Raw genomic sequence first — 14797 nt, 5'->3', positions numbered from 1 at the left:
GGAGTGGCTGATAAAGTCTGTCTTGACAGAGAACAAGCTTAGAGGTTGACATCAAGCTGCAGCTATGAATCAAAAACAGAACACTGTCACTGCTTGAAATGCTGTAGACAAACTTGATAAAGGGACATTTAACGCACAAGGCTTAAATGCATTTGCACATGCAGATAGTTCAAAGGCCTCTATATAAAGAGATAAAAGGACTCACTGTGGTACAATGGCATAAACCAACAAAAATGCAGTGGTAAACTTATGTAAGTAGTAAAAAAAAAATCCCCGATTAACTTCTAACATTCTTTTAACAAAGTTTTTAAATGTAAAAAAATAAGTCAAACTTTTTTTTGTCATTTGAAATTTTTACATTTAAAATTTTACATACAGCACAGTTTACGGTCTATTTGACTGTCATAATAATTTACTGTCTGCAAAAGATATATATGACAACCATTATGACCATCTATGTTTGCAGACTCATTTCTGAAGCCTTTGTCATTTGACTGTTGCACACTGGGTGTCACTAGTAGTCACCTGTCATCCTCTGCTGGCCCCTGTATTACTTTGAGCCTCAAACAATCAATGTAGAAACATATACAGAATCAGTCAAAAGTTTGGACACACTAACCCATTGGATTTAATAGGAAAGTTAAAATTTTTAAATCAGTCTTTATTTGCCTATTTAAAAAAATGTAAGAAAAAAATGTATATGTATTTTTTAAACCATGTTATATGTCAAAATCATTGTAGTGCAGAAGGTGTCCATAAGGGAAAAAGGCAAGTGTCAGAATGTATACAACAGGGTTTTGAGCAAAGATTTTACCATACGGTGATGCATTCGGTCTCAAATACTGTATATATATCAAATATTATATGCAATACATCAAAGGGTTACAGAAATATTTTGGCACTGCCATGTTGGCTTCATTTTTACTGCTGGAGGCTGGTGCTTAGATCATTCAGCTAAGATCCACAGACTAAACGGAATTCCTTATTATGTATTAGTTTCCCCTTGTAGCAAATAAGATGTGTTTTAATTCATCCAGTTCACTACCCAATTTATCCTTTTTGCTGTCTATTCCCAGCTCATACAGAGCTAACCCAGGGTGATGGACAACCATGCATACCTTTAGAAAATTTCCAATCACTAACATAAACCAAGAAGATCAAAACGCCAGGTTTAAACCAGGAACTTTTTTTACTGTGAGCTGACCATACCAAACATTACACCACTATAGAGCCCAATGACACATTCCTCATTATATTTTATCAAATCTGGAGAACCAAACAATATATGACTTAAACTTTTTAAATTATAGTCTCTACTGATATCTTATGAATTATGTATGTTTTTATTCATTAAATAAATTGATATATATATATTTCTTTGTCACACATGATAGCACATAAAAGTATCTTTTCATTTTTACATGAACACATATATGCTAAACAAAGAATAGTAATAATAATAGGATTATGATTGAATATCAACAGAAGTAAATCATCATGAGTTGCAGGTAAGGTTTTTTTTTTTTCTAAAATCACTACTTCCTTGCCATATGTCTCTTGGTGCTGAGTGAAAATATAAGTTACAGAAAAGGACTGAGCAGCCTCCTACATACACAGTGTGCTGTTACAACAATCTCACCTCCAGGATGTAGGTGTGTAAAGCCTCCTGACAGCCCATAATTACATGCAGATACAATTAATTATCAACATTACTGTCTACTGTAGAAAAGACTAAATATCTAAGACTTTTGAAAATGAAAAATGAAAATGTTGGACTGAATTAAAATGTTTTTGGAAACTTTTTAAAATCTTTAGCTTCTATTTTTGTTTACACTCGAAACATAAAGAAAAAAAAACTTAACAATTTGAATAAAACACCTTAGCCTTGATGCAATAACCTTGCACATCCCATAATGATGCAACATGCTGCAGTTACTCTGTGCTGCTGAAAAAAACTGATATGTGGTTTACGTTTGTACACAACACTAACAGGCTCTCTCTGCCTGAGGCAACTTAACATTTGAGGGGGGATCAGTGTGCTTTCAAAATTATAAGGGTCATTAAAAATTTACACATTATTGACTGTATTTAAAACATCTTTTCCAGTGACTGTAAAGAGCACTTAAATTTAAGAGGTGCTACTCTCCAAAGGCCATAAAGTTGTTATAGATAGCCTGAAGGAGGCATGGAGAGGAGAATGTTCTCCTGCTGAATATGAATAAAGTACAGTGGGGTGATACCACACAGACAGTTTCACCATGGTGCTGCACTTACTTAAAGAATCAGTGAGGGCAGAGAAGCTGTTTATAAATCACAGTGTCAAACCATCTAATCTGTGACTTTAAAGAAAATACAGAACTATTTATAGTTGTAAGTATGGCTGTCTGAAGTATATGTAACTACACAGGAATAAATAGTCAAAGAACTGCCACAGAATAAATTGCCCACAGTCCCCGTCCTTATGTGTCAGTGCTTTACGGATAGAAATACTCTCAAAAGAAGAGTCTGTGTGGAATGAATTTTAATGTTAATACAAAAACATCAGCCTGTGATCTCAGCAGGGATCAGGAGGGGGGTGTGAGATGCTTCGAGGTGCAATTTATTCCAACCTCTGAGCCTCACAAACTTGAAAGTGGGCTTCAAAAGAACTGAGGATTACCGGTAAGTATAGTCAACGCATGCACTGGCTTGAGCACTTGCCATAACTTTAACACATCAACCATTGATTTCCAAAATTCAGCTGAATCACAAATCAATGCACTTTTCTATTGGATTCCACAGCTGTCCATTGCTTGTTCTCATCCCAAAGAAGGAGCATGTGAACAGAAGCTCTGTTTTAGATATGCCTACTGGCATGCATCACTGTGGCCTGGTGTGGCTTTATTGGGGCTTTCACTCTGTCCTGCACAGGATGGCAGAACGCTGCGCCTCAAGCTGGCAAACACATCAGAGCCCTTTGCCAAGCTTCTCTCTCCACAGCACCACTGCATGAAAGAGTCTCAATTGTTTATTTACAATTTGCTGTGGAAATCCCCAGCTCTTCGTTGTGATAAATAATTGAGCTGTTTGATCTGGACACAGTACAAAGGTTTGCTTCATTCACTCTGAGGCCTGAAGCGGAGGAAGCTGGAGCAGCATGAGCTGAGGAGGGGACGCACACATTCCAGCATGGCAGAGATCTTAGAGCTCTCCTCCCTTCCTCTGCAGCTGTCGCTAACTCTCGGGGCCACATCTCCTCCTCTTTGTCTCCACAGCGCAACAATCCTGTCACTAAGTCAGAGGAGCGACCTGCCTCTGCCTCCTGAGACACACCACAAATAGCAGGAGTTTAGCCCTCATTGAACTCATGTTCTTTTCAGGGAATCCTGTCTAGTTAGCCTGTCTCACCAGTTCACCCTCACTACCTTGTTGTCCAGCCACAACCTTTACGGCAGATTGCCCGGCAGTGATCAATTGCTTGTGTCTTCATTGTCTTGCTTATGGTAGAGAGGCGTAACATAAGCTCTGGGGAACACAGAGTGTGAAATAAAAAGAAAAGCAAAGAGGAAAGTTGAACTGCAAGCTAAACTGCTAAATCCTGTGACACAGTGTTACCTTGTTGTGCTAAATAAGGAGTCTGAAGTTTGAAGTCCACTTGACTTTTCTAGAGACATCTGCTGTCGAGGAATATCTTCCATCCGATACCATATTCCCATATTGTTTATTTCACTGTGTAAATGTGAATATATGAGACATAGAAATGTTTAACAGCTAGTTAGGATGATTACATTAAAAAAAAAAAATTGCAGAACTTTGATGTTTTGATCTAATTCAAATTTGGTGTCTATCAACTTACCCTATGCAGGTGTAGTTAATAAGGTGGAACTTGGATTTCACAGTGATCTGGATGTCACATACAGCAGCCTTGGCAGCCTCACGAGGGCTCATTTTCACACAGAGTCTCCTCTTCCTCATGGCAGTTTCTTCTGTTAGGTAAAGTATGCGTGTCAGAATGAACTAGTGGATGCATATTCAGTTCTGTGTCCTCTGACATTCAGAAAAAAATAAAAAAAAAAACATAAAAAAACAAGTGTAAAGACATCTTCGGTCTCTAAAAGAAACGTGTGTTTACAAACTCCACTTATATCTTCACTGTAACAAATTGTTGTAATTTCTACAGTAAAAAAATACAGTAACCTCTTGTTCTGTCATTTTACAAAGTTTTATTGTATATCGCAATGCATTGTGGGCCATAAATAAATACAACTACTAACAGCAAAATTTTCATGTAAAGTATTGTAAAATTACATTTTAGTTGTCCCCTGACTGTAAAAGAATCGTTTTACAATTAGACGCTGTAATGACCGATTTTGCCGGTTGAATTTGAACGTCGCATTTCAACAGGACGAGGAACAGAGAAGCAGCACGGTTGACGATACCCGCACATCCACAATATCCTTGCAATAAGTTCATTTTTAACCATTGTACTTACATAAAAACGTAATATTATGATGTATATACTGTGCTTGAAAGCCAAATAGCAGCAAGCATGCAGGAAAAAACGCTAACGTCCACAAATGCATGTGTGTGTGTGTGTGTTGTTAAGATGCTAATGTTAGTTTGTTTACACTTAGGTTTTGACGACATCCAGTGACCGCGATTGAGGCACCTTGATCAACCAGTCATCAGTTAGGACAATAACAAGGTGAACTGCATAATTGTTGGAGAATATTCTCCAAGGTTCCTCTAAATGTCCTCTCCATGCTGTCTAGAGCCTTAAAATTTTGGTGCTTACCAGTGTTTCTGAGGAATGTGCTAATAATGGTCATAATTGCAGATGTGCTGAACGGTATGTAAGGCTCTAATTATAGGAGTTGTTCAGGGAAATTGTTATTGAATAAAAACAAATTTTAAAAATTACATCAAATGTAGTTTTTTTTTCTTTTTTGGGGGGGTGGGGGCATACTGTAATCTATAAACAACGAAAACCTGTAAAAGGTATTACTGTAATTTTTCAGTTACATATTGTATTAAAATTTTACAAGACTTAATTGGGAACCTTTTTGCCAGGGAGCTACTGTAGATGGGCTTACAGTATGTCACTGTAACTCAATTTTACAATATTTAATTGGCAATTTTTTGCCAAGAATTTACTGTAAAAAAATTACATTATATTGGAGTAATTCATTTTACAGTATATTTTACATGATTTTACTGGCAACTTTTTTGCCAAGTAGTTGCAGTAAATACTACAGGAAATTCGTTACAGTGTTGCTATTTAATAATTTCTAGACTAAGAATAAGAAATGAGTTAATATCAGTTTCTGGATGACTTGCTGTGCTCGAAGGGAAATGCTTGGACACTGGAAAGCTACAAAATTTACATTCATTATTATAATTTTTTATCATTTTAGTAGGTAAAATGACAGAAGCAAGTGAATCCTCCATCAGCTGTAGTGCACAACAGGGATTTAAACTCAACATTGCCAATAGAAACTCATACATAATGTCACAAGTGTACATTAAACATGGATTCACATGAAGTAATAAAACATTAAATTATAACACAGGCAAACAAAACATAATCTCTTTTCTCATTCTGGCAAAAAGGCATTGCCATGATTTCCTATATTGCATCTGTGCCTTGCTCATTTATTTCCCCAGCAACACTAGAAAGTGCAGTGTAAATGCAATGATAATAAAAATAATAAACAAGCTGTCCTTACTCCACACACCAAAATATTATTACATTTCCAAGGCATGGATAGTTGGGGGGGGGGGGGGGGGGGGGGGGGGGGGATACATAGCACTCAAAAAGCACTAAAGCATTGGGGAATGCATTTCATTAATATTAGATAACCCCCATCTACTGGTCCTCTCCCCAAATAAATACATAAATAAATAAGCCCCTCATAAAGAAAAGCCCAGCTCCAGCTGAGATAAACAATGACTCATGATTCTCTTCTCTTGTACCTCCAGGGCAAAATGTTTATTTTATTTCCACAGTCTGCCATAAATTAAGCTAACCTGCACCCATAAAACATTCACTATCTCAAGCAAAGCTGCCCCTGAGGACCCCCACATAAGCTGGTTGGAGAGTGCAAAAGCAAGAAGAGGAGGGGAGCGGGTCTGTACTCGCTATTGACTGTTATTTACTTGTGTCCATTGTTTCTTGCACAGGTGTGAAGAACTCCGGCAATGCGTCCTTTGTGTCAATCAGCTTCATATCCACAACAACTTCAGGCCCCTGAAAGGCAGCAAAGGCAGCCATGAAATTATTTATGTAAATTTTAAAAGGATATAGATCAAGTATAAGCCCTACAGTTTGGGTGGGATCAGGAACAAAAATGCACATAATGATGGGGTCAGTGATATACTAAGAGCTCAGGGACTCTCCAAGGGGCATGGCTGACAAAAAATCTCTAGTAATGACCCTCTAAAAGTTTTTTTTTAAGCATCTGTGAGCTTGTAATCATTTTCAACCTTTTGGCGAGAAGCTGTGAGATGATGGGAGACAGAGGCAGTCTGATCAACAGAATGGGAGTAGTTAAAAATAATCAGGGACTGTGTAGTTGACATTTTCAAGCATGACTCTTCCCAGCCTCCCATTACATTTTCATTTTTTGCCATAATAAATTGCAATAATACACAGTGGCAGTACAGAGTGGTGCGAACCAGGCGTGACTTGATGCGTCCAAAAAGCCTGGATTTTGCAGCTACTCTTGCCCGGCTGTCATTACCATTAGAAGCATTTTTTATTCATAGTTTTTAAACTGACGTAAGGAAGAATATGGATGAATGTTATTATTATGCATGAAACCTTTTTTTGTGTGTGTTTTCCCCTTTTTCTGGGGAGCTTTTTTTCCATCACGACCTGACAAAAGGGGGCTATCTACCTTCAACCTAGAGTATGATAAATCACAAACTATTTACCTCCCCCCACATAATTCAGGGGCTAATTTTACAGAATCTGTTTTTGTCATAGACAATTACAGTGGGAGTTCCATTGACTGGCAGACAAAATAGCCTTTGTTGATGGCTCTGTCATGTTTTATTTGTGTCAAAGTCTTTAAAACAATGTGGACACACATTTTAAGATAATACACAGGAACTAGGGAAAGGCTATTTGTATGCTATATACTAAACTGGGGGCTAAATTGAGCTCAGGCATGAGGCAGCCGCTGCCAAGTTGCTTGGCTTTTAGAGGACATAGTGAAAAAAACATGACTTGATTTAGTCCTAAAACTGAACTGATGCAAAGTAATAACAAAAATCCAGGTTTTGTTTACAATGCTGTCTGCATTATCCACCTGTAGCCTAGGGAAACGTAATTAATAGACAGCCAATAGTAAGCTCTATGAGCTGAAGTTGGACAGGTTGATGATTCTGGCGATGCAAGCAAGTGTATTTATGGCCACAGAGAAGCTGACAGCCAAGTGGAAATACATATACTGTAGGCTGCAGGCAGACGAAGAGTCCAAAATGACCCAACAGCATTATTAGAAATGTAATGCAAAGATCATTTCACCCACAGTGGAGTCATGGCTGCACAAATAGGCAATTCTATATATAGCCCAACCAAGCTGAAAAAAGCTTTTGTGGTGAAAAAAAAAGGAAAAAGATAGAGAGAATATTCATATTCAAAAGTTATATCTGCATTAGCTTTCAAGAATTACTGGTTAGTAACTCTTTTCTCTATAGGGACAACGTTGATTGAATAAATTGGAGTAGTTAAAATGCAGCTCATTGTTATTTCATGAATAAACATAAATAATATCCTCAGGAGAGCATACAACAAGAAAAATATCTCTCCATGGTATTATGGAATATGCATGCAAATCCATAATATGTAAAACTTCAAAACTGCGCTGCCAGTGCTCGTACTTCTAAGTGGGACTTTCGCTGATCAAAGTGCAAAGTGCATTAAGATATTCTAAGCAGCAGAGAGGTCAGCTATTAACTACTGGCTAACAGAAGAGGTGCCGCAGATGAGGTGTTAGTGGAAAAGATACTGGGAAAGAGAGAAGTTTACATTCATGCTTACAGTTTTTCTGGAGAAACAGAGGTAGCGAGTGACCTTGGATTTGAATAAGCCGTCCTTCCACAGGTCGGCATCAGAGCCATCTGTTGTTTGTGCAACCTACATGAAAAAATGAGAGCAAAAAAACAAGGAGAGAAAAAAAAGACATGCAGGAGGTGGGATAAAGTTAATGTATGTATGCCATGGGCGTGCTGCTTTTGCCTCTTCTTTGCATACTAGCCTTAATTAACGCTTGCCTACACTTGTGCTCCATCTCATTAGTGCTCTGCGTGGGTAAAGTCTTAGCCTCCAAAAAGGTGGCTAAAAATATCATCCCTCGGGACCAGGCTGATTAAAGATGCCCTGACAAGGATCTGCTTTAATAAGGAAACAAAACTTCAGTGTGCTTCAGCGGGAAAGCTGGGATTACATTTTGGGGTAAATGTGGAATATATCTTATTTTGAGCAAAGCTACTGGGATAATAATGAACAAGGCATAGGTAAACTGAGAACATTAAACAAGCAACATGAGAAATGGTACGTTATTATTTCAGGAGGTGGATTTATTTTAATGCCAGTCTAAATCCAAAGACCTGACCAGCTTGCCCTTGTATAATAGAACCATTTATTGTCGTAAACGAGCAGTTGAGTCAGTTAAAAAAATAAATAAATTGCATCATATTGACAGCATGTCGGTGCCACAAGTCAAGCTCAAGGTCCTACAATACATTGCTATGTAAATGTAGGTATGCAGGGCAAAATAATAAAGCAAAATATAACTTGCAGACTGCAGCAGAAAGACTCTTTAGCTGTTCGTGCAAACATGCTCGGCTGAAACGTCATGTTCCATTGGCTACCATGTGAGAATCACCTAAATAACTGCCAGAGTTATTTTCTAAAGGGATCCTTTACAAAGAAGAGTCAATCTAATGAGGTTCATTCAAATGAAGAAGTCATAGATCTCTGCACCCACCCACACACATTACCCCCGTGACAATAATGATGAATGACCCCAGTGACTAGGTGGGGGAAACATGGCATGGGGAGATTCATGCAAAACTACTACTGACTAGATGGGCTGAGAGCAGAGACTTGTGTAGGGAACAGAGACAGATAGCAGGATGAGACAGAGAGAAAGAGGCGAAGATGAGAGGGGAGAGGGATTGTGGGGCGACTCCAACAGCAGTTGCATGAAAGGTCCCAGAAGGAGCCTATACATCACCAGCCTCCCTCTTCCTTACAAGACAACCCGTCTTGGCCACTTTTTCCAGGTCAGTAGCCAGCGCATTCTGTCAACGTAAACAAAGGGCTCGCTTTGTGAAACCCAAAGTCAAGTTGAGGAGTAACGAGGGCACGGTCCTCCAAGGAGGCACCTCAGGCATCATCCTGCCACAGCCGCCGGCAACAGAGGTGCAACGCAGCTTGAATGTGAAATGCCTACTGCTGAGCCACAGCAAAAGAGGCATGCACAAAGTCACACTGGCTCTTCTCGAACACCTTCAAACATGCTACTACATGGCGCGATCATTAAACAGACTTCAATGAGAAGAATGTCACTTGTGTGATGAGAGACATCATACAGTAGCTCTGATTTAGAAATATGACATATTGTGTGTTTTAAAATGAAATGACAGAATCAACTGCCACTAGCGGTGATCTAAAAGCCCACCTGTGAAACACGTCTTAAGGGAATGTTGAATATTACTGCCGTATGATACGTCTCTGGAGACAGACACCAACAGCAAGTTGCAATGAAGAACTGAAAGGAACAGCTGTGAATAAAAAGATATAAGGGCATGCAATCAAAAATCTCTGGAGAATGAAAGCAGGTAAAGAAGAAATGGGGCAGGTACAGGGAAACAAACATTTCCTTCAAAGAACAACAGACATCTTGGAAAGATAAAATGTCATCTTTCAACTTAAAATAGGAAAAGTGACTTCTGACTGTATGCTGTGTAGAAAAACGATAGCCGCACCTACTTTGAAAACAAAGTTAAAACATTTCTTTCTTATTTGGAGATGTAAACTTTCTTGTTGAGATTCAGATGAAGTCTTCATAACTCTCATGGTTGTGCATTACATGTTTTTTGGGGGAGCAGCTAGTTGGAACATTCTCCATGTAACCTTTACAGCGAGAGTGAGTGAGAGTCTGCTCATGATATTTGATGTTGGTTGGCTCCTGATCCCAGAGGAACAGTGTTTGATCTCGGCCTATGTGCTTCTGCTGGTTCAACCTGCACAAGTTCAGAGATGTGAGTGCACCAAATCAGAGAGCAAAAGAGGTAATCTGCCCTTTGATCTGCTGTATAAAATGAATAAGTGTGGTGAGCAATCAGCATTAGCGAGGAAAGATTTTCAGTACGAAAGAAAAAAAATCAATATGACTTAATACCCAGAGAATTCTCCTCTGCGATGTATATTTCTACACTGATTGATAAAGAATGTTCATATTTTTGTTTGGACTTCAAAACTGCAGCTGAAATATCAAAAGTTATTCTTAAAAAAGTAAGACACTGGCTTTTTGGCTTTTAGTACAAAGTGCTCTCTAAGTTTGTTCTTTAAAAACCTATATGTGCACAGATTTGGGTTAAAAAGTTCACAAGGTGTTCTTATCTACAAAAGTAGGAATGTTCTGGTTTCCATTACCTCAAATGTAAACTGTCAATTGTAAACTAAATTAAAAATGAATATATTAGGTGTCATCAGCAAATTTAATACTCATTTGACAGAGATAAAAAAGCAAAGTGGGGGTTTATAACAAAACAATAGACATGTGATGCATCAGAGTCGCAAATCATATTTTAACTAACAGTGTTTAATAGTGGCAGCTGAAGCCTGGATTTCTCATTTAGGTAAATGTTGACTCTTCCCTCTCCATGTTTACTTCTCAATTCTTACACTTTTCTCAGATGTGATGGATTTAAAGGCAGAGGATTCAAGAAGCAACAGTATTATACTGTATGTTAAATTGTAATATCTGCATGCTAACTTGTTCCAACAAAACTATGTTAATTTAACTACATGATGCGATGGTAACCTTCACACTTTGAGCAGAATGAGGTGAACTTCACAACAGAGTGAGTATTTTCCTCAATTATATTTTTCTTTCTGTTTGTTTGAACTGATGTCCTGATAAATCATGACAAAAAGTGAAATATAAAAGACACTGCATATGATTCCAATAATATACACTTTCATTATTTACTTGTATTAAGTCTACTTTACTTTCAGACTTTAAATTGCTGGTATTTTGCCCTCAAGAATCAACACTGTATTTGCATATCAGCTGAAATGTGCACTGAAGCAGCAGAAGAGGAAGTCTGATGGGCTTTTTCTCTTTGTCACTTTTGTCTGTTGTATATGCAGTTTTCCTGCCAGTGGCTTCATTTGATTCCACCCAGCATCATCTGCCATAGATTTGAACAAGCTGGGTACATAGGGTGGAGCAGGAAGAGATAAGAACTGGAAGAAGAGGGACAGTTTGGGGGCACAGGTTGCAAACAAAAGGGGTATCAAAAGGAAGTGAGAGAAAAGGGGAGAGATCTACCCTGGAGCTTGATTTGTGCTTTGTTTAACTTACACATTCTCTTCTTTTTTTTTTTTTTTTACCCTCTTCAGCTCATTTACAACAGCAAAAAAGTTCACATTAATCAGCCTACCCTGCACTACTTCACATCCTGACACATTCCTATTAATAGTGAAGTTGTTGTGAGACTTGCAAATAAAGAACGCATGAGGACAAAGTTAAATAGTTAAAAAACAAAAAAAGTTAAAAAACAAACATCATTAAGCCCTTGCCTCTGGTGTGTCTATAGCACTGGTGGCAACCAATGCAGGGAATCATCAAAGCAAACTTTATGAATAAGTCATCTAACAATGCCAAAAAGAAAAAAACATGGAAGACTGCCAATTTCCTGACTGTGCATTAAACTAGTAACCAGTTGCAACAATTACATGTATAACCAACAACAGAGAATGAAAACAACATTTATTAGATTTCAGACTAGATCTTCAATCTTTTTCCTTTCTCTGTGGAGTTTGCATGATGTTCATGTGCAAGTGTGGGGTCTCTTCATGTACTCCCACAATCAAAAAACATGCTTCTTTAGCTTTATTGCTAGGTGAGCATGAGTGTTTGTTTGTCTCTGTAATGGACTAGCAAACTGTTCAGGTATCCATTACCTGATGACAGCTAGGACAGGAACCAGCCCCTCACTGTTCTTTAACTCCAGAAAATGAATGGATGGTTTCAAGCCATCTAAATCAAACTATACTAGATTTACTAAAACAGGCAAATTAGCAACAAACTGCACCACACAATAATCAGCAATGAGAATAGCACATTCTGCAAATTACCCACTAACAGTAAAAAAAAAAAAAGTTTGTCAAAAGTTTAACTGGAAGAATGTGACTCCTGAGATTGACTGGCTAGACTGACTGAGCTGGAGAGAAGCCATCTGACAGCAGCTTTGGCTCAGGTAGTAGCGCAGGTTATCCACAAATAGCAAGGTTGGCTGTTCGATCCCTTGTCCCTCCCCATGTCCAGGTGTCCTTGGGCAAGATGCTGAACCCAGAGCTGCTCCAGATGGCAGGCGAGCACCTTTCATGGCAGCTCTGCCACCAGTAGAGTGAGTGTATGTGCAAATGGGCTTTGTGGAGGTTAAAACCCATCTAAGGTTAAAGGACTACATTTAATACATGCCACTGTAAAGCAATTTGACAGACTTATCCTTCTTTTGTCTCATAAACAATCTTTGGTACCACTGGCACCAGTAAAGTTTTGCTTTAGTCTTGCATGAAATTAACAATGCAATAAGTACTGACAACATCTAATAAAAAATCAGGGATGCATAAAAATACTAAAGGGAAATGCAGATACACATCCTAGAGAAAGTCTGGCTGCGAGTCCAACTAGTTGTCATTTACTTTATGTCATTACTCTGAAACTCACACATTTTTTTCTTGGATCAGTCCTAACCTTTATACTTACAACCAGCTTAAAGCAACTCTACTTACAACATAGTAACCATGTGGGACCTTGTTGAATGAAGTGACTATTCCAACTGCAGAGATGGGGTCTGTAGGCAGCTCAGGTCTCTCTTCAGACATGTTAGAAATCTGTTAGAAAGGCAGACAGGGCTCATAACACTGGCATTTTCAAGGCTTAAGCTTCAAACAATAATCCATTGTTTTATTCTGATTCTGTTTTAAGTTTTTGCTTATATAGCATATTCATTAAAATGTTTAATAAAAAAGCATCTTTGTAAAATAACATTTAACGTGAAAATGGATAATTTTCTATTCAAAATTATTAAGTAAAAACACAAAATGTGGGTCAATATAAGGATTGCACCTCTCACAGTGATTACATGCAGATTGGACAGAGTTTTTCTTGGTTAAAATGACTCCATTATTGACTTCTTGATGAGGCTTATTAGCCTCTAAAAGAAAAATTGGCTGCCTAATCCAGGATCAAATGACAAGTGAGACCAGTGACTAAACAACATTTAGGGAGCACCCAATGACTTCACCAAATCGCAAATTAGGGGGAGTGATCACATATTTTCAAGGAAGTCCCAATCAATTGCTATCTATTTCTGTCTCAGGGAATTTTTGCCTAATGGGTATGCAAGCCTTTTACTGGGTAAGTGGCTTTGCAAAGGTTCCCTTATGCAATTTTATTAGATTAGGTTTAAAGCATTCTTGTGCTAACTGACAAAGTTGCTGCATTCAATCTTGATATTTACAAAATCTATTGCAATTAAGATTATCAAATTATGGGATTTACTCCAGAAACAGCTGTCTCTAACAAATGTTAGATGGCTGTACTTATTCAAATGAAACTGAATGGCAAATTAGTTAATAAAATGAAATATCTTTCTAACATTTTCTTTTTCTTTCTTTTTTTGTAGATGTCGAGTTTTTGTCAGGAAAACAAAGAGTCTGAAAATAATAATAATAATAATAATAATAATAATAATAAGACCTATTTTGCTAAGCAATACTGTTTTTCTGAAATGATCTAATCTGATTAAGCTGAAGCAGTGACATGAATATCATGTTTATGGTGACTGCAAGACACCATCTAATTCCATAATATGGTGATAAGTGACTTTAACGGAATTCATATTCACACAAGTAGTTTTAGCTAGACTACTTTACCATTTGATGCTTAAGGAATTTAAATGATAAAGTTCCACTTTAGACAACTTTTTTGACGACAAAACAATCTTTATAGCAGAAAGTGTGGATTTACTATTGACCAATAGTGATTCTAACAGTAGCCTTCAGTAGTTAGCAAGAAGTAGTGCAGCTTGTTTACAAAACTGTACATTGCCGACAGAAATTGTAGGGTTAGAAGTCCAGCATTATTACCCTGGTTGTCATGTAAAGATAAAATTAAAAAGACAGTAAACCCAAATCCTCAAAAGGCTTTACTTTTATATTTAACTAGCCCTCTTACCTGGACAGGTCTCGTTCTGCTGCGCTACTGTCACCTTTTCAACTTAACATCGGACTTCACACTCATGGGAAGTGTCTACTTCCTGGTGTCACGAGCTGGAAATTATTAACCAAAATCCAATGCGTTACTACACAGAGGCCTATGAAATATTTAAAATATTTTGAGACATTCAAAGAGAAAAAAATGTTATTATCTTCGTGGGACTTTTGTACTCATGTAATATTTTAGCATAATTCTTGAATTAGTTTTCACTACAAATATATATCTGGATTGGATCTGGAGTGGATTTGTATCCACTCATTTTAAAGTTATCTGACCACAACTTTGTTTATGTT

At 37.7% G+C, this 14797-nt stretch overlaps 1 protein-coding gene across 4 annotated transcripts in view; it reads right to left on the bottom strand.

The window, feature by feature from the left end:
- The window catches only part of mvb12bb (multivesicular body subunit 12Bb), a 32682-nt gene extending 18161 nt beyond the window's left edge, over positions 1–14521 (bottom strand). For all 4 annotated transcript variants that reach the window (XR_006012086.1, XM_041999893.1, XM_041999895.1 and 1 more), the window contains exons 1-6: positions 14463–14521; positions 13016–13117; positions 8024–8119; positions 6136–6226; positions 3836–3965; positions 3595–3708 (exon numbers count right to left, since the gene is read on the bottom strand). Coding sequence is in view for 3 of the 4 variants with exons in the window: in XM_041999893.1 (XP_041855827.1) it covers positions 3595–3708; positions 3836–3965; positions 6136–6226; positions 8024–8119; positions 13016–13108 (524 nt within the window). In the remaining variant the exon portion in view is untranslated. The remainder of the gene's footprint in view (positions 1–3594; positions 3709–3835; positions 3966–6135; positions 6227–8023; positions 8120–13015; positions 13118–14462) is intronic.
- Positions 14522–14797: the final 276 nt, after the last annotated feature.

The sequence above is a fragment of the Melanotaenia boesemani genome, chromosome 11 (genome assembly GCF_017639745.1).
Source record: "Melanotaenia boesemani isolate fMelBoe1 chromosome 11, fMelBoe1.pri, whole genome shotgun sequence".
In the NCBI taxonomy this organism is placed as follows: Eukaryota; Metazoa; Chordata; class Actinopteri; order Atheriniformes; family Melanotaeniidae; genus Melanotaenia; species Melanotaenia boesemani.
Note: the sequence above shows the minus strand (reverse complement) of the source record. Positions and strands in the feature narration are given on the sequence as shown.